This window comes from Eretmochelys imbricata, chromosome 27 (assembly GCF_965152235.1).
Source record: "Eretmochelys imbricata isolate rEreImb1 chromosome 27, rEreImb1.hap1, whole genome shotgun sequence".
NCBI classification, from domain to species: domain Eukaryota; kingdom Metazoa; phylum Chordata; order Testudines; family Cheloniidae; genus Eretmochelys; species Eretmochelys imbricata.
The window spans coordinates 11,105,208-11,133,068 of record NC_135598.1 but is presented as its reverse complement, the minus strand read 5'-3'; the positions used below and the strand labels follow the sequence as shown (position 1 = coordinate 11,133,068).

General features: G+C 61.0%; 1 protein-coding gene across 1 annotated transcript; it reads right to left on the bottom strand.

Annotated features, from left to right (window-relative positions):
- Positions 1–35: 35 nt before the first annotated feature.
- On the bottom strand, positions 36–23,573 carry OSBPL7 (oxysterol binding protein like 7). Its single transcript, XM_077806206.1, has 23 exons — positions 23,489–23,573; positions 15,123–15,297; positions 14,426–14,548; positions 13,725–13,778; positions 13,272–13,385; positions 12,963–13,085; positions 11,658–11,784; positions 11,383–11,486; positions 10,555–10,647; positions 10,028–10,157; positions 9,463–9,587; positions 8,696–8,803; positions 8,404–8,535; positions 7,152–7,233; positions 6,114–6,436; positions 5,538–5,675; positions 5,066–5,129; positions 3,807–3,885; positions 3,554–3,698; positions 2,327–2,471; positions 1,280–1,406; positions 972–1,094; positions 36–519 (listed from the first exon to the last, which is right to left on the bottom strand). Exons 2-23 carry the CDS (start codon positions 15,219–15,221, stop codon positions 411–413), a joined length of 2,667 nt encoding a protein of 888 aa, XP_077662332.1. The 5' UTR covers positions 15,222–15,297; positions 23,489–23,573; the 3' UTR covers positions 36–410.
- Between the last annotated feature and the right edge of the window lie 4,288 nt (positions 23,574–27,861).

Here is a 27,861-nt window from a genome sequence, read left to right as displayed (position 1 = left end):
CTTCCCCCACCCCCACCCCGCCCCACATCGTGGTGCCCCCCGTGGGGGGGGAAGGCAGAACTAAGTGCATGGGGTTAGCACCCCCCATGGTCCACGAGGTGCCGGCGGGGTGCGGGCTGTCCGGCCAGCAGACAGCAGCGACGGGGCTGGGCTGGGAGCTGGGCGGACCCGGGAAGGGCCAGGACACCTTTCACACGCGGCATCTTCACCCTGTCCACTGGGGGGCACTGCCGAGGCACCCGGGCGAACGTCCCAGCGGACCCCAGAGGGGGCGGCCGGGATCCAGTGCCCTGCCCTCCTTGTACTTTGTCCAGCGCGGGGGGGCCCCCAGCCCCTGCCCACTAATCCATCCGTGCTTGGGAGGCAGGGGCACAGAGCGCTGGGCAGGGCGGCCCCCGGGACGCCCACAGCTACCACAGCACGGCGCTGTCCAGGCTGGTGTAGCCGGGCTCCGTCCGCAGCTTCCAGTAGGTGTCGTTGCTGGCCCAGGACTCCTTGCCGCCGGGGTCCGTCTGCCGCCTGCCGAGGAGAGGGGAGGGGGAAGGACGTGGTCAGGCGCAGGGGGTCCTGGCTGCGCCGGGGCAGGACTCAGCCCCCCGGGGGGCGCCCCAGAGAGCCGGGCAGACAACTGCGGACCGGGCCTTGCGACTAACCTGGGCCCAGCGTCCAGGCCTGAACCCCAACTCGCTCCCTGCCCCCCCCCCCCCCGCAAATATCCCAAAGTATCCCAGGGGCTCCCCCCATTTCTGAGTCCCAAGGCCCCTCCCAGACCGGAGCCCCCTCTCCTGCTCCAGTTTCCTGCGACCACAGTGTGGCTTTGGCATGAGCCAGGACCCCGGGGGTGGGGGCGTCCCACAACACCCCGGAGTGGCGCCCAGCCCCCTGGGGACCCGTACGTGGGCCCTGGGGTCCCCTCCTCCGAGCGGGGCAGGGAGGTGGCTCGCAGGCGCGGCCGGGCAGGGAGCCGGTACCTGAAGAAGCGGGCCTGGTGGGAGATGCTGTTCTCCTCCATCACCCTGCGCCGGTCTCTCTGCAGCTGCTCGATCCGGCGCTTCTGGGACTCTGCCGCCTGCACGTTGCCTTCCTCCAGGTACCTGTGTGTGGGCGGGGGAATCACAGCTGCAATGAGCTGTGGGGTCTCAGCTACACCCCCTCTACCACATCCCCCCTCCCCTAGGAGATGCGCCAGGACTCAGCCAGCCCGAGCCTGCGAGACCCCACCGGATCAGAAGATGGGGCTGCCTTACAGAGGGGGGGACCCCACCCCCGGCGCACTCACCGCTGGTCGGGGCGCAGCCGCGTGTCCGTGGAGGGCAGGAAGCGTTTGAGCTCCGGCGTCAGCTCGTTCAGCTCCAGGGCGAACTGCGTGAAGCCGTAGTTCTTCTCGTGCTCTCGGGGCATGGGGTCTGCGCGGGGGATGATACAGACCCGGCCTCTGAGCACCCCTCCCACTCCAACCCCCCACCCTCGGAGAGCACCCTTCCCCCCGCCGAGGACAGGCCGGGGCGTGAGGCTGGGAGCAGGGACGCTTCCCTCACAGCCCAGACTGGGGTTCCTGCCTGGGCCCCCCAAACCTCATGTGCAACGAGGGTAATGGGGTGCAGGGCTATTGCCCACAAGTCCCCTTAGAGGTGCTGTCCCTGCAGGGGCCAGCACACCCCCCTTGTCCCCCAAAGGAGGCCAAAGCTATAGGTGTGATGTCCCAATCCCCTAGAGAAGGCCGATCCCTAAGGGGTGGGGGGCGACTCTCCCTGCAGGGGGCGATTTCCCAGTCCCCTATGGAGGGCCAGCCCCTATGGAGTGGGGAGGTCTGTCCCTGCAGGGGGTGGTTTCCCAGTCCCCTATGGAGGGCCAGACCCTATGGGATGGGAGGTCTGTCCCTGCAGGGGGTGGTTTCCCAGTCCCCTATGGAGGGCCAGACCCTATGGGATGGGAGGTCTGTCCCTGCAGGGGGTGGTTTCCCAGTCCCCTATGGAGGGCCGGACCCTATGGGATGGGAGGTCTGTCGCTGCAGGGGGTGGTGATCCAGTCCCCTATGGAGGGCCAGACCCTATGGGATGGGAGGTCTGTCGCTGCAGGGGGTGGTGATCCAGTCCCCTATGGAGGGCCGGACCCTATGGGATGGGAGGTCTGTCGCTGCAGGGGGCGGTGATCCAGTCCCCTATGGAGGGATGGCCCCTATGGGGTGGGAGGTCTGTGGGGGTGGTTTCCCAGTCCCCTATGGAGGGCCCGACCCTATGGGATGGGAGGTCTGTCCCTGCAGGGGGCGGTGATCCCGTCCCCTATAGAAGGCCGATCCCTCCAGGAAGAAGCCCCCGGTTCTTACTGGGTTTCCAGAGGCACTGGCCCGCCGGGGGCGCCCCACGGTACAGCCCCTTGTGCCACTTGCCGAAAAGCCGGTGGATCACCTGCCCCCCGCGGCTCAGCACCGCTCCCTGCACCTCGTTGACGCTGGAGCCCCAGTAGCGGGCCTGCCGGAGGAGGGGAGGGGTTAGGGGGGAGAGACACGGCGGGGGGGAGAAGGGAGGAGGGGAAGAAATGCCAGGCGGGGGGGAAAGGAGGAGTGAATGGGGTGGGGGAGAAGGAAAGGGGGAGGCTGGGAGCAAAGAGAAGATGGGGCAGAAGCTAAAAGGGGGTGAGTGGAAGAGGGAAGGGGGGTCTGACCCACCCCTAAAGGTGTGGGGGCCGAGGGAGGCTGTGGGGCCCAGCCCCGCTCTGTGGGGTGGGAGGCTGGAGAGAAGGCGGGGGGCCGAGGGAGACTGTGGGGCCGAGGGAGGATGTGGGGCCTGGCCCCACTCTGTGGGGTGGGAGGTTGGAGGGAAGGCGGGGGGGCCGAGGGAGGATGTGGGGCCCGGCCCCACTCTATGGGGCAGGAGGTTGGAGGGAAGGCGCGGGGCCGAGGGGGGTTGTGGGACTCAGCCCCGCCCTATGGGGCAGGAGGCTGGAGGGAAGGCGCGGGGCTGAGGGGGGTTGTGGGGCTCAGCCCCGCTCTATGGGGCAGGAGGCTGGAGGGAAGGTGGGGGGCCAAGGGGGGTTGTGGGGCTCAGCCCCGCTCTGTGGAGCGGGAGGCTGGAGGGAAGGCGGGGGGCCGAGGGGGGCTGTGGGGGCCAAGGGAGGATGTGGGGGCCGAGGAGAGGATGTGGGGTGCGGCCCTGCTCTGTGGAGCGGGAGGCTGGAGGCAAGGCAGGGGGCCGAGGGGGACTGTGAAGGTGGAGGGAGGATGTGGGGCCCAGCCCCGCTCTATGGGGCGGGAGGCTGGAGGCAAGGCAGGGGGCCAAGGGGGCAGAAGGAGGATGTGGGGGCCGAGGGAGGATCTGGGGCCCAGCCCTGCTCTGTGGAGCGGGAGGCTGGAGGGAAGGCCGGAGGCCAAGTGAGGATGTGGGGCCCGAGGGAGGATGTGGGACCCAGCCCCGCTCTATGGGGCAGGAGGCTGGAGGCAAGGCAGGGGGCCGAGGGGCCCGGCCCCGCTCTATGGGGTGGGAGGCTGGAGGCAAGGCAGGGGGCCGAGAGGGGCTGTGGGGGCCGAGGGAGGCTGTGGGGCCGGCCCCCCCACCTTGCCGAAGGTGATCTTGCAGTGGCAGGTGCTGTCCCTGGTGTTGCGGATCAGGACCTCGCCGTAGTGCTCGATCCAGCGCTGGCCGCTCAGGATGTTGTGGATACAGGACGTCACCTTGTTCCATTCGAAGTGGTCCCCGAACCTTGGCCAGGAGAGAGATAGTTACCGGGCGCTGGGGGGCAGGGACCCGGCACCTTGGGGGTGGGCAGGGGCCCAGGGCAGGGGCTCGCCAGCCCCGGGAGTCACTCACCTGGGCAGCTTGACGTTGACGGTCCCCACAGGGATGATCTCCAGGGACTTGCCCCAGAATTTATTTTTCCACTTCATGTCTGGAGGGAGCAGAGAGAGACGGGCGCGCGCTCAGGGCGGTGCTGACCCAAACCCGCGCTCCTGAGCACAGAGGAGCACTCCTCCCACCTGGCTCTGACCCACGCCCAGCCCCTGGTCCCGCGTCCCTGAGCACAGAGGGCAGGGAATCCCGCTACCGGGGTGGTTCTGATCCAGCCCCTGGTCCCGACCCAGCCCCCGGTCCCGCGTCCCTATGCACAGAGGGCAGAGAATCCCGCTACCGGGGCGGTTCTGACCCAGCCCTTGGTCCCAATCCAGCCCCTGGTCCCGCGTCCCTGAGCACAGAGGGCAGAGAATCCCGCTACCGGGGCAGTTCTGACCCAGCCCCTGGTCCTGAGTCCCTGAGCACAGAGGGCAGAGAATCCCACTACCGGGGCGGTTCTGACCCAGCCCTTGGTCCCAGTCCAGCTCCTGGTCCCACGTCCCTGAGCACAGAGGGCAGGGAATCCCGCTGTCCGGGCGGTTCTGACCCAGCCCCTGGTCCTGAGTCCCTGAGCACAGAGGGCAGAGAATCCCACTACCGGGGCGGTTCTGACCCAGCCCCTGGTCCCAATCCAGCTCCTGGTCCCACGTCCCTGAGCACAGAGGGCAGGGAATCCTGCTGTCCGGGCGGTTCTGACCCAGCCCCTGGTCCTGCGTCCCTGAGCACAGAGGGCAGAGAATCCCACTACCGGGGCGGTTCTGACCCAGCCCCTGGTCCCAATCCAGCCCCTGGTCCTGCGTCCCTGAGCACAGAGTGCAGGGAATCCCGCTGTCCGGGCGGTTCTGACCCAGCCCCTGGTCCTGCGTCCCTGAGCACAGAGGGCAGAGAATCCCACTACCGGGGCGGTTCTGACCCAGCCCCTGGTCCCAATCCAGCTCCTGGTCCCACGTCCCTGAGCACAGAGGGCAGGGAATCCTGCTGTCCGGGCGGTTCTGACCCAGCCCCTGGTCCTGCGTCCCTGAGCACAGAGGGCAGAGAATCCCACTACCGGGGCGGTTCTGACCCAGCCCCTGGTCCCAATCCAGCTCCTGGTCCAGCGTCCCTGAGCACAGAGGGCAGGGAATCCCGCTGCCGGGGCGGTTCTGACCCAGCCCCTGGTCCTGAGTCCCTGAGCACAGAGGGCAGGGAATCCTGCTGCCGGGGCGGTTCTGACCCAGCCCTGATCCCCTGGTTCTCACCTTGCCAGAAGATGAAGTTGTCTGACTCTGCGTGGCAGGCGGAGATGGGCGGGTGGTGGCAAACCTGCAGGCAGTGGGGAGAGAAAGGAAGAGCCATGCCTCACCCAGGCCAGCGTCACGCATCTGTGTCCTCTGTCTGGAGAGCTGGGGCTGGGGGAAGGTGCAATTCCCCCCACCTGCTGCACGAGAGCTTTCTCTCCTCTGCAGCCCCCACCCCACCCCCCATCTCCGTTCTCAGCTACGGACACCTCTCCTCTGTGCCCCGGGTGTTCTTCTTGGGGGAGAGAGACAAACTAACGCCTGGCGAATCCCCACCAGCTGCGAGCAGTACGGTGCTCATGACACATGCAGCAGGCAGTTTGGATTCCGCCTAGGAGGGGGCTGGGGGGTCACATCCACTGTCAGTTTGTTACAGTGGCTGACTCCTGTCCTTGTGTCCCACCCGCCCCAGCCTGGCCAGCCGGCTTAGTACCTGCTCGCTGATGAAGCGGAAGCCTTTGTCCGGCCGAACGCACTCATACGTCTCACCCAGGACGGGGTTAAAGGGTTTGCTGCCCGCACGGTAATAGGTGGAGGCGTAGGCAGAGACAGCAAAGGCAGCGACACAGACCTGGGGGGGGAAGAGAGTCACTGGGGCCTGGTCCATATCTGGCCGTAACACCCATGCTCCAGAGCAGGTGGTGCTCTGGGCAGGGCTAAGAGGGTGGAGGGGCAGCTACAGGGAGAGACGTGTTCCACTCATGTCGTGGAGGTGGGACCATGCGGAAAGGGCTATGAATGGGTGGACCTCCCTGCTGCAGGGCGAATGGATTAGACATTTCTAGGAATGAGGACAAACGGCTGCGGAAGGAGCTGCCCGGGCCTTCGACCCTCATGCTTCAGGGCCCGAGCCGGAGGGGTCAGGAAGGAACGTGGCCAGCCGGCCAGCCCAGGAACCCCCCGCAGCGACGGGCTAGGCCAAAGAAGGGCCCCCCTGAGAACTGGTCTGTCCCGGTGAGAGCGGGGCAGAGGGCTTGGGGGGAGGATCAGAGGCGGGGGGGGGGCGTACCAGGCGCTCGCAGGGGTCGGCGCAGCGGCTGGCGGCGTCCAGCAGGCCGCTGTACTCCAGCTCCTCGCAGAGCCGCTGCAGGGTGTTGAGCGGCTCGTTGAGCTGCACCGGCATAGACACCTTGGACAGGTCCTTGCCCACGTTGTTGCGCAGGATGTTCCACAAGCTGATGTCGCTGGCGGGGACGCTGGGGGCCGGCAGGCAGCTCCGGCCCGGGAGCCACGCGGGCACCAGCGCGGGCAGGGGCGGGGGAGCCGGCAGCGTCCCCCCGCCCGTCTCGGAGGCGCAGGGCACCGGCCCGCCTTCCGCCCCGCCTCGGCCTGCTAGGGGCGGGCGGGGGCAGTCAACTGGGTCCTCCCCCCAGCCATCGGTCCCCCCCCCCCCGCCTGTCCCCTTCCCCTCCCCCCGGTCACCACCCCCAGCTTCTCCCTCTAGCCGTCGGCCCCCCTAGCCCGGCCCCCTCCTCGCAGCCATGCCCCCCCCAGCCCATCCCCCTCCCTCAGCTATTGCCCCCCAGCTTCTCCCCCTTCCCCCAGCCAACACCCCCCAACCTTCCCCCAGCCATCAGCCCCCCCCAGCTTGTCCCCCTCCCCACAGCCATCACTCCCTAACCTTCCCCCAGTCATCAGCCCCCAAGCCTCTCCCGCTCCCCCCAGCCATCGCCCCCTAACCTCCCCCCAGCCATCAGCCCCCCAGCCATCGGCCCCCAACCTCTCCCCCTCCCCACAGCCATCACCCATTAACCTTCCCCCAGCCATCAGCCCCCCCCCCAGCTTGTTCCCCTCCCCACAGCCATCACTCCCTAACCTCCCCCCAGCCATCGGCCCCCAAGCCTCTCCCGCTCCCCCCAGCCATCACCCCCTAACCTCCCCCCCGCCATCAGCCCCCCAGCCATCGGCCCCCAACCTCTCCCCCTCCCCACAGCCATCACCCATTAACCTCCCCCCAGCCACCAGCCCCCCATCACCTCCCCCTCCTCAATGCCCCCCACATCATCCAGCACTTCTCCCAACCCCTGGTGATCCGCCCCCCCCATACCTCTCTGGAGGCGCCCGTCCCCCCCAGCCTCGTCGGAGAGGCTGTTGGTGGCCTCGCTGAGGCAGGACTCGTCGTCCGAGGCCTGGAGGGGCAGAAAGGTCAGAGGCCGGGTTGGCAATGATGGGACTGGAACTGGTGCAGGGCGCCGGGAGCTGGGGAGCCAGGGGGGGGGTGTGTGGGGAGGCCGAGGGCTGCGTGGATGGGAGGGAGGGTTAAAGCACAAACACCCCCGCTCCCCCTAGAGCCGGTGGGGCAAAATCCCCCACCCTCGGAGCCAGCTGGGGAGCAGCCCCCAGGCTCCGGAGAATTGGGGGGGCGGGGGGGTGTACTGGCCCCCGGGTGCATTTGGCTACTACCCCACTCCAAATTTGGGAGCCTGGTTCAACCTGAGCCCCTGGGAGCCAGAATCCCCCTGCCCCAAAGCACAGACAGGGCAGGAGGGGGCTGTCTAGGCTCCGGGCCCTGCGCCCCCCCACTAGACGCAGGCAGGGAGGTGGCTAGAATCTAGGAAGGGGGGTCATCTGGAAGCTGGGGGTTCAGTCGCAGAAGACCCAGGATCGGGGTGGGGGTTTCAAGGGGGAGAAGTGGGGGGTGGGGGAGAGGCAGAGAGCGGGAGCTGGAGGGTGGTTTCTCGGGATAATGGTTCTAATGCACCAAGGTCGCGTCTACACGAGACACAAATAAAAGCTCATGAGGATGATTTGGGGGGCTGGGGGGGAAGGGGCTTCTCGGCCAGCGCCTGGGCCAGGGCGGAGAGGAGGACGGAAGAGAGAGAACAGAGAGAGGCCAAATGAGTGCGACAAAACCCAAACCCAGCCAAGGAAAGGAAAGCAGCAAACAAAGCCGGCCCAGGGCTTTTGCATGGGATGGCTTCCTCTAGCCCCACCCACTTTCCTTAGCCCCTCCCCCTTCTCTTAGCCCCGCCCCCAGGGTCCTGTGCATGGTCTGTGCGTGTGCGGAGGTGGGCACGGCTGTGCGCACACGTGCCGTGGTTGTGCAGGTCTGTGCCCACAGGTACATGCGTGTGCGTTTGCGTGGACAGATGGGCGGGTCTCACTGCTCACGTATAACTGATCCAGGACCACCGCTCTCAGCCGGCCCCCACGTCAGCCTTGGTGTGGCGACCCCGCTGAAACCCCTGGAGCTAGCCCGAGGGAACCAATGAGACACCTGACGCAACCCAGGCAGCAGGGCCTGGGATCAGGTGCAGGACAGCCCTGCAGCGGGGATCCCCCCCAGCCCGGCCCCTCACCTCGTTCTCGGAGGAGCTGGCGGACAGCAAGACCTCGCAGGCGTCGAAGAACTCGGTGTGCGAGTCGGAGAGCGAGACGATGCTGCGGTTGGACAGCTGCTGCTCCCGCCCCTTGGCCAGGTGGGCCTCAGGCTGCGAGGGGGCAGAAGGAGACGGTCACCGTAACCCTTCGCTGACAGCGCACGGGCTATGCCAGGAGGCACCTGGGGGGGTCTCGGCCCCCCATGGCAGGGGCAGGTTTGACCCCCCCCTTGTTCACTCCCCTCCCTCCCCGTCCCAGAGGGCGCCTGACCTCGTCTGGGTGGAGCGAGGTGAACGAGTCCAGCGTGGCGTCGGAGGAGATGGAGAGGGAGTGGAAACGCTGCAGATACTCCACATGGTCCGGGTTCTGCGAGGGAGCCTGGGCCGGGAGGAGACAAGGGAACGCTGAGGGGGGGGGGGGGCCGCTCCCGGGAGCATGTCCCTTCCTTCCTCCCTCCCACCCCCCTATTCGCGATGGCCTGGCCCAGCACCCCCTCCGGGGCGCCTCCTGCACGCCCTGGGGAGCGGGGCCGCCTGGCACCTGCCGGGCTCTTCTGATCACGGGTGGCATAGTGTAGCCTTCCTCCCCAGGGCCGCCCTGCCGACGCTCCATAACCAGAGAGCCACCCAACGGTCCATACTTCCAGTCGCTACAGCCCCGTGCAGGATTCGAACCCACGACCCAGAGCTTCTCCGTCTCGTTAGCTAGCGGGACCTCCATGCTGGCAGGTGCCTGGGGGAGGTGGAGCGGGAGCGCAGGATCTCCCCACCCGGGGACCCCCGCTCCGGTCTGGAGCCCGGAAAATTGCAGCCGAACTGGGACGATGACCGCCAGCGCCAGGGTCTTTGTCTCCCTCTAGTGGCTGCAGCGGGCAAGGCGAGGCTGCTGCTTCCCCGGGCCTCGCCCGTCAGCTCAAGCAGAGCGGCCAGGTTCAGTTCCCCGCTCATGACCCATCCAGGGGGCCGGGACGCCGGCAGCCCGCGGGCAAAGCTGGGATCGGCCCGCGGCTCCCTGGCCACGCGCACCTGGGGCCTTACCCCAGCCACGGCTGCGTTCCTGGCGCTGCCCGCCTGGCGTTGCAAATCCAGCGCCCGCCGCATCTCCTGGAGGCGATTCCTCTCCACGGTCAGCACGGCCAACACGCTGCTGAGGGACCCGTGCACTAGAGACAGGGGCAGGGGGGACAAGGTCAGGCTGTCCCCCAAATTCACCTGGTGCTGAGCTTTCATAGAATCATAGAATCTCAGGGTTGGAAGGGACCTCAGTAGGCCATCTAGTCCAACCCCCTGCTCAAAGCAGGACCAATCCCCAATTTTTGCCCCAGATCCCTAAATGGCCTCCTCAAGGATTGAACTCACAACCCTGGGTTTAGCAGGCCAGTGCTCAAACCGCCGAGCAATCCTCGTGGAGGGAGCTTTGTCTCCCCCCAGTGGCTGGACCAGGTAAAGCGCTTTGTGCGTTTCCCTGGACGGCGGCAATCCGACGGGGGGGCGGAGGGGGGTGTCCTTTCGCTCAAAGCAAAGCAGCTTGTGCCCTCAGAGCAGCAGGCCCCATGTCCTGTCCCCACGGCTGACCCTGCCCCCCACTCCCAACCCATCCCACCTTTCTGGGCCAGGATCCAGAAGTTCCGCGGCAGCTGGCTGTACTCCGGGGGGAGGCTGAAGGCTGGCTGGCTCTGGCTCGACTCCAGGTAGCGCGAGAGGTTGGGGACGGAGCCGTGCAGGCGGCCCACCTGTGGGGGCGCGGAGCGGGGGAGGGAAGGGTTAGATCCCCACAGAGCACCCCCTTTCATACGTCAGCCTGATTTCTGACCCCCCGCAAGGGGCTTCGTGCCGTTCTCAGAGACACCCCCCCCCAACACTCCAGCCACTAGGCCGCGCTTCTGCGGGGAATCTGGCTTGCGTGGGAATCTCCCTGGAAGCTCTGACTCTGCTCTGCATGGGATCTGGGCTCTCGAGGCCACTTGGGGGTCTCATGCTGTGGCCTCCTCCAGCCCCCTCATTTGCTAGGGGCCTCCCTCTCCTATGGTCAGCTCCAGCCGCCCTCTACCCTTCGAACCCAGCACGGCATGGGTCTGGGGAAAGTCGAATCAGCAAGGCCCTCCCCCCACAAAGCAGAGCCCCGCTCACCCTGCCGATGGTGTCGTCTTTGGCAAAGCTCTGGGTGCACCAGATCCTGGTGGTTCGCTTCCCCTTTTTGGGTCTCTCTGTAGCTGCTGAGGTCTGTAACCAAGAGAGAGCGTGAGACCCCGCTGGCAAGAGGGGAAGGAACCATGGATAGGGGGGCCGAGGGGCAGACTCAGGTGACAGGGTGTGATGCCATAGCCAGTGGCACGCAGGGATCGCTCGCTGAGTGTGAAATGCAGCCACCTCTGGGGTGAAGCACGGGGCCCAGTTAACAGCCAATGGCACGCAGGGATCGCTCGCTGAGGGTGAAATGCAGCCACCTCTGGGGTGAAGCACGGGGCCCCGTTAACAGCCAGTGGCACGCAGGGATCGCTCGCTGAGTGTGAAATGCAGCCACCTCTGGGGTGAAGCACGGGGCCCAGTTAACAGCCAGTGGCACACAGGGATCGCTCGCTGAGGGTGAAATGCAGCCACCTCTGGGGTGAAGCACGGGGCCCAATTAACAACCACGCTGCACCTGGCTAGTGAATCGGCATCCTCACTGCCTGCCCCACCCGCTGCCAACAGCCCATGGGAAGCTCAGACTCATGCCACCCATGTGGATGGCTTTGCACCTAGGACCCTGCGTAGAGCCCATCACCATGGATTTAGGGCACGATCCCTCTCCTGGGCTCCCCTTTGTGATCTGGGGTCTTCTCCGCTCTCAGCAGTACGGACACTGATCTCAGCACTGCCCCACGGCTGCCCTGCAGGGTATCCCTAGAGAGCCAGCACCGCCCTACAGGAAGGATCCATCCCCCCTGTTCCAGCCCTCACACCACCCCCAGTCACCTGGCTGTTGGAGATGAGGGGCGCGGACGGGATGCGGTGCAGGGTCTCCAGGCTCTGGAGCATCTTGTTCAGCTCCTGCAGCTTCCCCTGGCACTCGGAGAGCTCTGAGATGGGCGGGCAGACGGGGGCCAGGTACAGAGAGAAACAGGGAAGCAGCCCCAGTGAACGAGAGCAAGTGGGTGCCACACTCCCCACCCCCATCGTTCGGAGAGGGGGTCGGGGCACCACAGCCCCCGAATTCCACACCCCAGCCCCAGCCTTCCCACCCCTCTCACCTGCCGAGCACTGATCCAGCCCCTCGCTGTCCTTCAGCCAGGCGTTCACCTTGTCCCGGGGGCTGCTCAGCATGGACAGGGCTGGGGCGCCATCCAACGGCAGGACGTGGTTCCAGGAGCCGTAGCCCTGGGGGAGACAGGGGTAGAGGTTAGGGGAGCCCCCAGGGGAAGACTCTGTCCATAGGGGGAGGCGGAGGCCCGGATGCCTGGGTTCCATCTCCCAAAGGGGCAGAGTCTCCCATGACCACCCCACCCTCACACGCACCCCACAGATCATAGAATCATAGAATATCAGGGTTGGAAGGGACCCCTGAAGGTCATCTAGTCCAACCCCCTGCTCGAAGAAGGACCAATTCCCAGTTAAATCATCCCAGCCAGGGCTTTGTCAAGCCTGACCTTAAAAACTTCCAAGGAAGGAGATTCCACCACCTCCCTAGGTAACGCATTCCAGTGTTTCACCACCCTCATAGTGAAAAAGTTTTTCCTAATATCCAATCTAAACCTCCCCCACTGCAACTTGAGGCCATTACTCCTCGTTCTGTCATCTGCTACCATTGAGAACAGTCTAGAGCCATCCTCTTTGGAACCCCCTTTCAGGTAGTTGAAAGCAGCTATCAAATCCCCCCTCATTCTTCTCTTCTGCAGGCTAAACAATCCCAGCTCCCTCAGCCTCTCCTCATAAGTCATGTGTTCTAGACCCCTAATCATTTTTGTTGCCCTTCGCTGGACTCTCTCCAATTTATCCACATCCTTCTTGTAGTGTGGGGCCCAAAACTGGACACAGTACTCCAGATGAGGCCTCACCAATGTCGAATAGAGGGGGACGATCACGTCCCTTGATCTGCTCGCTATGCCCCTACTTATACATCCCAAAATGCCATTGGCCTTCTTGGCAACAAGGGCACACTGCTGACTCATATCCAGCTTCTCGTCCACTGTCACCCCTAGGTCCTTTTCTGCAGAACTGCTGCCGAGCCATTCGGTCCCTAGTCTGTAGCGGTGCATTGGATTCTTCCGTCCTAAGTGCAGGACCCTGCACTTATCCTTATTGAACCTCATCAGATTTCTTTTGGCCCAATCCTCCAATTTGTCTAGGTCCTTCTGTATCCTATCCCTCCCCTCCAGCGTATCTACCACTCCTCCCAGTTTAGTATCGTCCGCAAATTTGCTGAGAGTGCAATCCACACCATCCTCCAGATCATTTATGAAGATATTGAACAAAACCGGCCCCAGGACCGACCCCTGGGGCACTCCACTTGCCCCCAGTCCCATCCCATGTTCCCAAAGCAGATGGACAGCGCTCACCTGGGCGGGGGGCAGGACTTGCCCGGCCGGGGCCCCCGTGGGCACAGGACACTTGGGCTTCTCCACCCGGCGGTGGGAACACAGCTTGTCCACCCAGCTGTTAAAGAGCTCTTGGGATTTGATCTGCAGGAGGGGGAGATCCCAGAGAGTTGGGAGGTGGGGGCAGATGAGACGGTGTGACCCACCCCCCACAGACATCCCCACTCCACAGCCCCGGCCTCTCCCCACCCACCACCCACTCCCGCTCTCCCCATCCTGTCTCCTCCCTCCACCACCCGCTCTCCCCGTGCCCAGGCCGAGCTCCGGGACCTTGAGGTGGTAAATGTTCTCCTCCGTGTCCAGGTCCACGCGCTGCGCTTTCCTGTTGATGGACATGACGGACAGACAGACGTCGATGGAGCCGTGCAGCTTGCCCTTGAGGACCTGGAAGGGGCGGGGTTGCAGGCCCAGGTCAGCTGGGGCGCAAGTGGGCACCGGGCAGTGCCCGGGCACGTGGGATTCCACCCCTGCGTCTCAGTGTGCCGTGCCGCCCCGCCCACCTCACCCCACCTGGATCGGGGGAAGAAAGGTCCCCACTGAGAGACCCCTTCCTAACCAGTCCCACTTGGGGCAGGGGGATGGTGGTGAAATGGGGGTGCGATCCATAGGGTCCTTGCAAGCCGGCTCCAGCACGCCTCCCCCAGGCAGACTGATCCTGGCCCCCGGCCAGCCCCGTGATTGCCCAGAGGCCAGGACAGGCACCCAGCCCTGTGCAATACTCACATCCTGGCGCGTGGTGGCGTATTTCAGGATCCCCTCCTCCAGCACGAAGTATCTCTGCAGGAGGAAGAGGAGAAGGAAACGAGGCTGAAGGAGGGAGAAGAGGGCGGGGATGCCGGGGGCAGAGGGCAGCATGATCTGCCCCCAGAAGCCCTGCTCACGCGCTGGATTCAAGGCACCTAGAGGATGCCAGAACACCTTCCAAATGACATCCAGGAATCGCTTCCAGCAGCACTGAAATACAGCCGCCTCTGGGGTGGAGTGCAGGACCCAATTAACAGCCACACTGCCCACGGATGGCTCACAGAGCCGCGAAATGCAGCCAGGCCTGGGCTGGAAGCTATTTAACAACGCGTGGCAGTTTAGGACAGGAAGTGAAGGAGGACTGTGAAGCTGCAGAGGGAAATCCCCTGGAGGCAGAACGTAACCACCCAAGCTGGGAGCTGACCAAAGAAACCAGGGTCAACGAATGCCCCAGTGTTAGCCAGATACCCCCCATCCCTGGGCTCTGTAATGATGCAGGCAGGGCCTTGCTGGGGTATTCGATCAGCGCCGGCGTGGGGAAGAGCGCCTCCTGCTGGGGCAATGCCCCGAGTTTCCCTTCGCAGTCCCCCAGCTGCACTGCAAGGAGACAGTGATGTGACAGCAGGGTGCCGGGTTGTGGAAGGGGAGTGGTTTTCTATCCCCCCCCTTTGCCTTCTCACCTTGTGCCAGCCCTTCAGGGGCCACTTCCTCTTCTTCAGCAGGTAGCCCTCGTGCCGCTCCAGCTCCTGGCCGGGCCCGATCCTGCCCCGGGGCTCGTCCACCACCTCCCAGCACTCGGAGCCCTGCAGCACACGGGTGGGGGGGGTCTGACTGGGAACGGACAGGCCGCAACGCTGCCCACCCCCGGGCGCCGAGGGAGGTAACAAGTCTTATAGCAACCCCTGCGCTGCTCCCTTAGTGCCCCGGGATGCGCCTTCCTTGGCGTGATGGACCATGATCTCTCTCTGTCTCGCACACACCGCCCAGGGCTGTGGGGGCACCAGCGCCATTCGGCACTAGGGAACGGCCGTGCCGTACTGCGGGTGGGGACAGCAGGGGGCTGGGTTCCCCGTCGGACCTCTTCCCAGCCCCTGCCTTTGCTCCAGCTTAATGCAACACGGGCCCAGGAGAACATCCCTGGCTCCCAAGTCACTGATGGGTGGCGTCAGACCCCTGGTGCAAACAGGCCTCCTCTCTGGCTGGCCCTGCTTTTTGGGGGCCGGGCAGCCGGTTCTGGGGCGAGGTCTCCAGGCCTCCTCTCGCCCGTCCCCCCTGCCAGGGATCTCTGGAGAGGAGGCTCCCCGGCCTAGCCCTGGTCCCGGGGGGCAGGGGAGGGTCTGGTGGGAGCATTGGCGAGAGGGAGGGGAGATGCCAGACCTGGTGGGCGCTGCTGTGCTTGGAAGACACGATGCTGTTGGACCTGGACGGCGCCGGTGCCCTCCGGGGGGAGGCCGGCTCCTTCTCGTGGCTGCCCATGGCCGGGGGCTCCCTCTCATCAACAGGACGGCCCTCGGGGTCAGGCCAACCCCTTCATCTCCAGCTCGGAGCCCTCCTGCGGGGAGAGAAACCAAACCCCGGCTTGTTACGGCCTGGGAGCGGTGGCACCGTGGCGACATTGTGACCCGCTTCCTGGAGCTGCCGCTGCCATGAGAATGACAGGCAGGTTCCGAGGGGGGGGCAGACATCTCGATCCCGACCTGCAGCCCCCCTGCCATTCCAGCCCTCGAACCCGGCCCAGCTCTACCGATGCGCCTCGCTCCCAGCCCGCAGCCCCCTTCTGTTCCGGTCCAGTTCTGGAATTTGGCCTGGACGCTGGTGCGAACACCCTGGCACTCACAAGAAGGGCCACGGGATCTCTAACACCTCCACGGACAAGGGGCTATTTGCAAATTTCTCATCCCGCTCGCATAGGGCTCCGCAGAGTGGATGCTAAACCAGATGCAGGATCTTGCCTTCAGAGTTTAGCCAGTCAGGGGCAGATCCCGGCACCTTCCCTTCTGCCTCCGTCTCATCTTGCTAAGAAGTGGGAACTCTGGACCTCTGGCCAGGGAAGCACGTACCCCACTGTACACAGACCTTTACCTCGCACGTCCCGCACGAACAAGGATCGCCCCTACAGCCCCCCCCAGGACTTTTATTTTGCAAGCAGGAGCCTTACCAAGGCTGGCTTTGGGCTAAAAGCCAGCTTATTCCCATGGAGACCACCAGATCCAGACAGTACTGTGTGGCCAAGCCAGCTCTGATCCGATCAGCTCAGGGGTACGTGCAGTGTCACCTGACTGCATTCGTGGGGCCAGATCCCCAGCTGGGGTAAATCAAAACCGTGCCACAGTGGCAGATTTACAGCCGCTGAGGATCCGGCCCTTTGGCTTTTCTTTTTTGCTCAGAAATGCAAGCGAGAGCTCCGTGGGGCTTCGCTCTCTGTTGGAACGTCGGATCACAGGAGCTGGACACAGAAGAGACCCTTTCGGGCCCAGCAGGCTTGTTCCTGACAACACATTTTCCTGCGCCTCTGTCCTGTCTAGCTTTAAGGGTCCCTGGGGACAAAGCTTCCCCCACTTCCCTTGGCAGACTATTCCACAGCCCTAAGAGATCTCACCGCGATACAGAAGGCTCTTGGGAAGCTGCATCTGCTTGGCACACAGTCTGTAAGCTGCAGCATAGCAAAGGAGCATCAGGGCTAGGGGTAGCTGCCTCAGGGAGATGCCGTTAGCTTATGGAAGTGTCTCCATGGTAGGAGGCATGGAGCGGAAGGCTCTTCTAACTAGTGGAGACCACTGTGGAGAATACCCGGCAGGCCCCAGGGTGCAGAAAGCTCTGCAAATATCCTGGTGCAAAGGAAAGAGAGCCAGAATAGTGAGAGGCCAGTAGGGATCCATCCAGAATTCTTTAATGACCTGAAAATCAAAAAGGGAATCCCACAAAGAGTAGGATCAGCTTCTATCCCCTCCTCTTTAGTAGGATCTACAGCCTAGTGGGATGTGGACACATTGTTAAGGATGAATATAAACGAATGGCCCAGGTGCAAAGGCACAAGGTGAGTTACACTTAACTAGAAGCATAAAAGAGGTTCTGTAAATACATTAGGAGCAAGAGAAAGACAAAGGAAAGGGAAGGTCCTCTCCTTAGCAGGGAAGGGAAGCTAATAATGGATGTTGACATCAAGAAGGCGGAGGTGTTTAATACCTATTTTGCTTCAGTCTTCACTACAAAGATTAATTCTGACCAGATGCTTAACACAATTATCATTAACAAGGGGGAAGGAACTGAAGCCAGAAGAAGGAAAGAATGGGTTAAAGAACATTTAGGTAAGTTAGATGTATTCAAGTCAGCAGGGCCTGATGAAATTCACACCACGCTACTTAAGGAACTAGCTGAATCAAGCTTGGAAATGTGAGAAAATATCTTTGCAAACTCGAGGAGAACAGGTCAGGTCCCAGAGGATTAGCGAGGGCAAACACAGGACCTATCCTTAAAAGGGGTAATAAAGAGGACCTGGGGAATTATTGACCCATCAGTCCAACTTGGTACCAGAGCAAACAAGTCAGTTTGTAAGCATCTTGAGGATAACAGGGTAATAAGGGCTAGCCAGCATGGATCTGACAAGAACAAATCATGCCAAACCAATCTAATTTCCTTCTTTGACAAGGTTACTGGCCTAGGCATGGGCGAAACAGTAGGAGTGATCTCTCCTGGTTTTAATAGGGCTTTTGACACAGTCCCATAGCACATTCTCATAAGCAAACTAGGTGCCCTCACCCACTGCTGGGGGTGCCAGGCAGGCAAACTCCAATCCCAGGCCCTAGGGATTGGCCAGACTGGGGAGAGACATGGATTCTATCATCCCCCGTCCCGACCTGCCCGTGGCAGGAGGGACTCTGCACCGCTTGCAAAGCATCCACTCGTCCCAGCTCATCCACAGCCCGTCAGGAGTCGTCAGCTGGTAGAGGGACCAAGGATCACGTAACAATATATGGCCACCTTGGAGAGCCAGGATTTGAACCCTGGACATCCCCTTGCAATAGCCCGCCATAGGGAGAGCAGTCGCAGGTTCCTTCCCCCCCAGCCGTGGGCCCGGCCACTAGAGAGCGAACTCTCTCCCACACACACACTTCAGGGCTGAACAGGAGAGGGGCTTATGCAGACGATGGGCGAGCCCAGGGAGCAAGCAGAAGATGAGAGGGGTTTGTGGGCCAGCGGGAGAGGACGCCCCAGTGAGGGTCCGATCTGGGCATTGTCTCTCTCCCCTCCCACCCCCCTTTTCAGGCCAGGAGCTTTCGTCTCCTCTGCGTCTCCCCTCCCCACGAGGCAGGACACAAGTGTCTAGAGCAGCGATACTCAGACCTCAGGGGTTCAGGAGCCAAATTAACATTGCCCAAAAGAGCCACGGCCGTGGGAATTCGTGGCTTCATTTCATACTTCGATACCTAATTCTCACAGCAAGATAGACTGACCAGGTGGTCTACAGTGGGTTAACAACAGAGGAAAAGCATCTGGATTGGTTAAGAGCCTGCCTCTGAAGGAGGATCAGAGGTGGCCGGTGACCCTGTCTTCGCTGCCCGGCTGGCGTGTCCCGCTGACTTGCTCAGGGTCAGACTGGTTGCCAGATTTGGGGTTTGTACAGGATTTCCCACCTCCCCAGCCCAAGCAGATTGGCAGGGACCTCATGGGGTGGATTCTCCTTCCTCCGCAGCACGGGGCACCAGGCTCCTGCTGGGATCACCTGGACATATCACACCTGATCAACTCCCTGCCACGGCAGGGGCCTTGGGCACAGCCGGCACGAACCCTGCGACCAACCCTGCAGAGGTCCCGCAGTCTCTGCCAAGGCAGGTTAGTCTCCTGAGGATTGAAATGCTTTCGTCGAGCTGAAGTCTTTGGATTTAACACAGGAGGAACATTAATGGCCTGTAGCTATATGGAGGGCCAGACTAGACGATGGAATAGCCCCTTCTGGCCGTATGAAATGACAGGGTGCAATGCCGCGCACGAGCGGACAGGTCCGTAGGAACGGCCACGCCGGGTCACACCAACGGGCCATCGAGCCCACTTCCGACAGTGGCCAATGCCAGGTGCTTCAGAGGGAGCACACAGAACAGGGCGATTATCGAGTGATCCACCCCCTGTCGTCCAGTCCCAGCTTCTGGCAGTCAGAGGCTATAGGACACTCAGAGCATGGGGTTGCGTCCCCTACCCATCTTGGCTAATGGCCACTGATGGACCTGTCCTCCATGAACAGATCTCATTCTTTTTTGAGCCCCGTTCTAGTTTTGGCCTTCACAACATCCCCTGGCAGCGAGTTCCACAGGTTGACTGTCCATCCATCACTGACATCCCCCGTTCCCCATGTCTCTGCCTCCTCACCCCTCATCCTCAGAAGAGGACGGCTGGTGTCTCCACTCACCGGAGAGCTAGGAATCTCCCATCTGCTACTCCCCATCACCCTCCTGCTCCCCAGGAAGCCATGACCCAGGGCCCCCGGCAGCTGGCAGGATCCCTGCTAACAACCCTGGGGAGGCCAAGCGGGGACCTGGGGAGGAAGCAGGTGTGGTGACATTGAGGGAACATGGTGGGGGAGGGGAATCTTAGCACCTGGCCCTCCCTGTCCTTCTCCTTTGCACCCTCCCTTGGCAAACAAAACTTTGTATTTCTGCAGAGGGGGGTTGCGTGGATGGGAGTTTAACAGAGTTCTACACCTTGCCTGTCCCTGATGCTATGACAACAGGGTCATTCACAAGCCTCAGGAAGGTTTAACTCTTTCGGCACTGGGCCTTTCCCAGCTTCCCCATCAGCTCATAGGCCTCTGTGTTTATACCGTTTGCACGCAGAGATCTGGGGAATATACTACAGATGTGGGGGAGGGGGAAGGGGAACTGAGGCACAGAGCGGGGAAGCGACCTGCCCAAGATCACCCAGCAAGTGGGCGGTGGGGGAGTTAGAAACAGAATCCAGGGTCCTGATTCTTGTCCCCCAGCATGAGCCACTACACACAGTACGTCCTTCCCAGAGCTGAAACAGAACCCAGGTGTCCTGACTCCCAGCTCTACAGCTGCCCCTCCCAAAGGCGCGAAAGGAACCCAGGAGTCCTAACTCAAAGTCCCCTGCTGCGACCCCTGCAGCGCACGCTGCGCCCGAGGAAAGCTGAAGACAGTGTTCCAAATCCCCCCCAGAATAAGCCCACAATGGGGAGTAGGAAGGAAACAAAGGCAGCAAATGTGTGCCCTGGACCACACTGTGGGTGCCACAAATGCCCCCTTGGGAAGGATGGGGACGGGGACTTGCTGGATGGACTGAACAGGTCCCTCCAACACTTCGGAGGACCTAGGGCCAAACTCTCCACCCACCCTGGGATCCTGCCTCCTCCAGCAGCTCCAAGCCCAGGCCAGGGCCTCTCAGCCATCTCTCCAGGACACTGCGTTCTGCCTCCTCTGATTATCCCTGACACCCACATCAGCCGACCCCCTCCACCTCCCAGCCCCGGGAAGCACCAGCTGGAATGCCAGGCACAGCCCAGCCCCCCACGATTGCCTGCTGCCCCCTCCACCCCACACAGAGAGCTGCCATGGCCCCAGACCTCCACCCCTCCTCGCCATCTCTCCTGGCCCACCACTCTTCACTCCTCCACCCCGCTCCCTTCGCACAACCTCCTCTCGCCACTTTCAGTTCAATACTGGGAAGCAGCCTGAGACGTGGGTCAGGGTCTGTTTGCATGATAGCAGCACCTGCACATAATAAGAGGCAGTCCCTGCCCCACAGAGCTCACTGGCTGAATAGACAAGGGTGGGAGGGGAAACTGAGGCACGGAGCAGGGCTGTGACTTCCCCAGGGTCCCACAGCAAGTCAGTGGCAGAGCTGGGAACAGAGCCCAGCAGTCCCTGACTCCCACTGAAGTTAACAACTGAGTCTCCTAACCAGAGGGTATGGGCATCAGGGGGGCCAACACCTACCTTCCCCCCACCACACCCCAAAATATCTCCTGACAACATTCACATTTTCTCCAGCTTTTATACCAGCTGAAATCGCAGTCACCCAGACCCAGCACACGCTGATCACAAACCCAGATGCAACTCAAACTGGAGGGAAACTGACATTTTCCAAGCAAATTTCTGTTCACTAAATTACATTTTAATGTGATCTACCACGTGAAACATAAAAAGGAGAGTAAATACATATATAGCACAGCGACTGGCTCAGCAGGGTCCTGGTCCCTGACTAGGGCTCTTTGGTACTTTGATAATGCAAATAATAATTATATATACAAACACCCACCCCTCGTCTAAATTCAGATGACAAGTTAAAAAGTACAGAAGTTTCAGGCAGTGAGTCTAATGGTTAGAGCAGAAGACTGGGACCCAAGACTCCTGGGTGCCAGTCCTGGCTCTGGGAAGCAGTGGGGTCTAGTGTTAGAGCAGAGGGCCCAAGGAACTCCTGGGTTCTAATCCCAACTCTGGAAGGAGAGTGTGTTTAGTGATTAGAGCAGGGGTGTCTTGGAACCAGGACTATTAGGTGCTACTCCCAGCTTTGCCACGAACCCACTGTCTCACCCCAGGCAAGTCCCTCCCATCCCCCCGTGCCTCAGTTTCCCCCATCTGAAATGGGGATAACGATACTGACCCACCTCAGATGGGATTTTGAGTCTTAACTCCCCAACACACACGAAGCACTTTGAGATCCCCGAGTAGAAAATGCTGGAGAAGGGCCCAGCGTCACTCTTACTCCGGGTGGAGAAAAACCCGCTAAGAGTTATTTTGGCTTCTCTTCCAACGACAAGTGCAACTTCCCCTCGACAGCTAATTACCTGGGAGCTGCCAGGCAGCTGGGTTCAGAGTGCAAACTCCATCCTCCCAACTACCCTGCCCCATTCTGCTTCCTCAGCATTTCCTGCACGTGGCCAGCGGTGACTCAGTACCTCTGCAGGCAGCTCATGAGGGCAGATCCCCTTCTTTACCCTCCTACCTTGGGTGACCTGCTGATAATCTGTGAATGGAGCCCTAGAGACTGGTACAGCTATGGTGTGTGAAGCTAGCATCCCAGCGATAGCCTTAAGGCCTGTGCCATCCACGGTGCCACCTGATGTGACAGCCACCCCCAAACTCCAGCCTGAACCCAACTGCCCTCCCCCATTGAAGATGTGCCACGTTGATTTTACTGCCTCTCGGTTTATGGGGGAGCGGTTACCACAGGCCACAAAGCCCGGAGTGCCTGGCTCCGTACAGGCAGAGGGAAGGGGTGTTGGAGTCAGGAAACAGGTGCTGGGTTGGGGGTGTGCAAAGATGAGGGGAGGAGCTGGAAAGGGTTTAAGGGCAGCGGGGGGCATGGAAAGGTCCCTTTGGAGTTGCAAAACGAGGCTGAACCTGAAAACGCGAGACTAGACCTAGGGCTTTGGTTCCGGGACTAGGCACAGACCAGGTTTGCCAAGTGAGTGCTGAAGGCCGGGATTGCGAGTGCCGAGCGCTGGCCCTGAGCTGCTCTGAAAATCTGCCCCCCTGCCCCCCCACTGCCTTGTCGTTCCAATCTATCAGCCCCTCAGGGCCAGGACCGTCTCTTAGCCTGGGTTTGGACAGCGCCCAGCACTGGGCGCTGCTGTCGCACAAACGGCCACCAGGCACGTGTGAATGAACCGGACAAGGCGTGCTCCACGGGGAGGCCCCATCTCCCTCCGCTCACTGTAAATTTCCGCCATGCCTGCCGCCTCAATCTGCGTACCCACTCGGGTGTCACTCACCGCCGCTGCTAAAAATACCCGAGATGCCTACGGTGCTTTTCACCCCAGAGGGCTTTGCCAATGCGCCCAAAGGAAGCGTCTGAGCGTCGCGTCACCCAGGCCCTCTGAAATGCAGCAGCTTCTGGGGTAGAACGCAGGGGCTGCTCTACAGCCACGCGGAGCCCCAGGTTTAGGACAGGAAGGGAAGGAGACGGCTGTACCCGAGTGACACTGGGGGAGGAATCTGAGGAGGCAGAATGCAATCACAGTTACACTTGGGCTAGACAGCAGGGCAACAGCCCGGCCCAATCAAACGGCTAAGAATTGGCCCTTTGCATTTTCAAAACACTGTCTAATCCTCCTTTAGGGCACTTCAGCCAGTGTCGCTACCCCAGTTTACAGATGGGGGAAACTGAGGCAGGAGGGGGGGGGAAGTGACTTTCCCGCGGCCATTCAGTAAGTCAGTGGCAGAACCAGGAACAGAACCCGAGGCGTCCTGGCTGCCGGTCCCCCGCGCTAACCCCGAAGCCGGCCCTGCCTTCCCGGAGCTAAGAATAGAACCCAGGCGTCCTGGCTACCGGTCCCCCGCGCTAACCCCGAAGCCGGCCCTGCCTTCCCGGAGCTAAGAATAGAACCCAGGCGTCCTGGCTACCGGTCCCCCGCGCTAACCCCGAAGCCGGCCCTGCCTTCCCGGAGCTGAGAATAGAACCCAGGCGTCCTGGCTGCCGGTCCCCGGCTGCCCTCACCGGGGACAGCGCCCAGCACATCGGGGTCCCTGCTCCGGGACGGGGGCGGCCAGGCGCTCCCACCCCCGCAACTAGCCTATTGCACCCCCAGAGCCGGGAGCAGACCCCCCAGAGCCCCCCCCCCCCGGAGCGGCCAGGAGGTGGGACGGACGGACGGACGGACGGACAGAGACAGACCCCCCGTGCCCAGCCCCCGAGCCTGGGCAGCTGCTGAGCCCCAGCCAGGGTGGGGGGCGGATCCCAGCCCTCCCCCGCCCTGGCCCGGAGCCAGGGGGGCGCGGCCGGCCCCTTACCTAGACGTGCGGGGCCATCCCCAGCCCCGCAGCGGCCCCGCCGCCGGCGCCCGGCCGCATCCCTGCCCCGCGCCGCCGCGGCTGGCTGCAGGAAGCCGGAACACGGAAGAAAGCGGCCGCGGGTCCCTCGCCCCTAATCCCCGATGGCTCCTGCCGCGGCTCGGCTCGGCTCGGCTCTGCCCCCCTGCTCCGTGGAGGACTCGGGAGAGAGGCGTTGGACCGGAACGGGCTCGGTCCAGACCCCGCCCGGTCCAGCCTACCCGGGCAGGGTCCTGTTCTCCGAGCGGGCGCTGCCCGGGCCGGGCGGGGAGGTCTCTGGGGCTGAGCGCCCCTGCCGGAGCGGGGACGGCCGCAGAGGCTCCGCCAGAACCGGCCCAAACCCGCCCCTGGGGCAACGTGGCGTCAAGGGGGAACCCACCCCAACCCTGTCCCCTCGGGGCCAGGACCAGCTGACCAGGGCGGACCCCCGCACCCCGCCGCTCCGGGCAGTACCAGCTCAACAGGCTGGACCCAAAACCAGGGTGTCACCTGGGGTAACAACTGGTTTCAGAGGGGCAGCGGTGTTAGTCTGTATCAGCAAAAACAAAGAGGCGTCCTTGTGGCACCTTAGAGACAAACACATTTATTTGGGCATCTGGTGAAGTGGGTTTTAGCCCACGATAGCTTATGCCCAATTAAATGCGTTAGTCTCTAAGGAGCCACAAGGGATGAACAAAAGGACTTGTCGGTTGCTCCATATTAATTGGCAGGACAAGATCAGCAAAGAGGATGGTTGTGGCTGACCCCACCAACCACCTCCATCAACGCTGGTTCAGTTTGAGCAACTGTCTTCATAGAGACGTGTTATTAGCATGCAAGAACAAAGGGCATTTGCCCAGGAAGGCCACTGCAGGGCCCGTGACCACATGGGCACCACAAGCTTCAGTGGCTTAAGATCACCAGCAAGAGACATAGCCACAGAAGAGTTGGCCAGATCATGTGAAGGACCTCGCTAGAGGTGAGCTGGGCTGGCAATCTATCTGCACAGAGGCTGCGTCCCTTTTGGACTTGTCATGCTGGTCACCCTCATCATGGTTTCAGATTGTCCCACGATTAACATAGCCTCCTAACACCCCTGTGGGGTAGGAATTGGGAAGGATAACACACACACACCCACACTCAAACCTCTGCCAATTTTACACAGTGGGAATTGAGGCTCAGATGTCAAGTGACTTCCCCAAGGCCACAGAAAACCATGGCAGAGACAGGAACGGAGTTCCACTTTAGTGCTTTAACCACATAGTCCTCCACCCTCTTTCTTCTCCCACTGACACAATAGCTCCAGAGTCAAAGTCTTGCACGCTGACACTGCTCAGCTGTTTAAATCTCGGGACTCCTGGCTGGAGAGCCCCCGGCTGACCTCAAAGACGGCCGATAATTTCAAGTGTTGGGCCAAAAATCAAACTGACAGAGGTTGGCCAAAACCCAAAATGTTTCTGTTTTGAAATGGTGCTGCAGTGCCTCATGGGAGTTGTAGTTTGGGTGCCTCGTATTCCCATTCACCTTTATAGACTGGGTATCCCATGATGCATCACTATCTCCCCTGTTGGGAGTGCATCATGGGAGGTGCAATCCAGCCAGGAAGCTCAACTGACAGAGAATGGGAGTGTGAGGCACTTAAACTACAACTCCCATGAGGCATGACAGCAGCTTTTCGTAATTTAAATATTTTGGATTTTGCCCAAAATATTTCGGATTTCAATCTTGTGCCAAAAACCAAACTTTTCCATGGGAAGAAAAAAACACTTTTTATGTAGCTGAAACCCCAATTTTCTGCCAAAAAGCTCGGAAAATGTTCACCCTTATCTCGACTGCTACAGCAGCACAAAGTAAAGTGGAGAGAAGATTGGTTCCTCCAGGGAGACAGGACCCAAGCCCCTTGCATTTCGGAGATCAGAGTTAATATCGTCAGCTATCTCTGGAAGGGAGTAGGAAAGCACAGAAGCCACCGGAAGGAACTAAATTGCAGGGGCATCAAGGAGGATGGAGAATGAGGAATGTTGCTGATCCAATGGCTAAAACCAACCCCTGCTTCCAGCAGCTCTCTCTGGTCACCTGTTTTCATCAAAATAAACATAAAATGACTTTTTTTTTTTTTTTTTTTTTTACACAAAACCCCCTTTTAAAAACAAAACCTTCCCCTCCCCTCCCCCCCCTCCTCCCGCCTACCTCAGTGCAGATTTCAGAGCAGTTATCACTCAGGTATTGCGGAGGGAGAAATCCAGTCAATTTGCAATGGGAGCACCAGCAGAAAACGCCACGCGCCAAGCCCAATGGCGGAAGAATTTCCACTTCGGTGCCTTGTGACAAGTATTTTCTCTCTCTCCCCCACGCACAGTTGTAGCAGTGGGGCACCCATTGAACAATCTGAAAATGCAGTGCCACTTTTGATGTTTACAGATCACGTGCCATCCGGCAGGGTCTTTCACGGCTGTATCAGATCGGCGGGAGAGGGGGTGGGAAATGGTCTACAGTCAACCAAAAGGGTCATTAGCAGCACACACTGTTCTTTCCTGGCTGCCAAGCAGAGCAAAGGCATGAAGTAGACATTCGCCCACCTTGAGAAGGGGACCGGGCTGCCTCGTGAGGTCACTGTGCTTGGGACAGAGCTGTCACGGCCAGCCCCCTTTGATCTCCTGTCCCTAGCAGCCAAGGTCGCCAGGCGCAATCAGGCTCCCTATTGCTAATCAGGAGAGCACCACACTTGCTTGGACTTGGGTCCTCCATTCGGGAACAAGAGCCGTGAGTAGCGAAGGGATCGGCCCTCCCAGACTCCTATAGCAATGCTGAGGCTCAGGGATATCAAGTGATTTATGCTACAAGCAATAACAAAGGGAGCGAGCCTGAAGCAGCCTGGGAGATGCAGAGGTCTACAGGCCCCAGGGAGCATATCCAGGTACCCCTGTGAGAAGATGCAGCAGCTCCCTCTCAGGCAAAAGGATGGCCGTGCGGTTGTCAGGCAGGAAGTGGAGGCAGAGAGCTGGGTTCTGTTTCAGGCTCTGCCACATCCTGTTACCCTGAGCTAAGTATAACTCTGACATCAGTGTTGGTGGGAAGCAGAAAGACACAACACTCCACACACACAGGCCACTGCTGAGTAGAAATCCCCCGTGTCTAGGAGCAGGCCACGTCCCAGCTGTGCCTCTGTTTCCCCAGCAGACAACAATCTCCTGCCATCTTTCATACTGTTAAAGGGACTTGAGATCCTTGGATGGAAGCTGCTGGAGAAGTCCAAAGACTACTACCCTCCTTCACTCACTAAAGCGAAGACTGAACCCATTTACTGTACAGATTGCAAGAGGCACTGGTGCATGTAATCGCCGAGATCACCTCCTGACATCCAGAGAGTTTAGTGCATCTCGGAGTGCAGGAGAAGCTCAGGTTAACACCAGACTTTGCTCTTTAATCTCCCAGGAGACCAGTGAGATGCTCTGCCACCCAGGCTTCATCTGCCAGGAGAAGGATTCCCTGTGCCTGGAGACTCAGCAGAGGCTGACTGAGTTAGTAAGGAAACTGGACCTCCTCCTCCCTCCCCACCTGCGCTGGGCTGGGCTGAGGATCAGGGAGGTCTCTGTGCTCTGCCTAAAGAAGGCTTCAGGCCAGCGCCCTGTGGCACCAACACCAAGTGGGTCATACTGCAGCTGGAAGGGAAGCCAGCAAAGGAGCCAAAGGGAGGGGAAGGGGAACAGCTTTGTAAAAATCCTAAGAGCAAAGCCTCAAAGACTCCCGCAGCCCAGACATTCTAGAAAACAGTGTTTATTAACGAGTCCTCCCATTTCACTCCCACAGCCAGGCTGGGGCCAGGCCTCGATGCTTTGCAAAGCTTAGTTCAAAGCACAGACGAAGGAGCTGTCCACAGGCGCCGGTTAACACTCAAGCCGGAACCCGCTTTCAGAGAGTTTTTCCATCTTTGGAGGCGGCAGGCTTGTCATTGCTACTGCCTGGCTCCAGTCCATGCAACTTTGTGGCCAAAGCTATCAGGGGGAAAAAAAAAAAAAACGGGGGCCTACACCAATAACAATTTAACTGGCGGCATTGACAATGTTAGGACAAAGCCTTTTGCAGAGCAGGCCTGTAGATTTATGCCATCCGCAGCCCTGCTTCAGTGAGGCACAAGTCCACTCACGTCAGTGGTGTTAGTCCCATTTACATCAGGGCTAAAATCTGCCTCCACATCTTCAATTCCCCATTGCTACCCAGACCCTGCAAACAGCAGCGAAGAGGATAGATTGGCTGCCACTTGACTACACTATGAACGCTATTTTGCTAACGTCCCGCTGGCACGTGGGGCAGGGTGCCTGCCATTGCTCTTAGGAAGGCACTGGGCTGTAGCA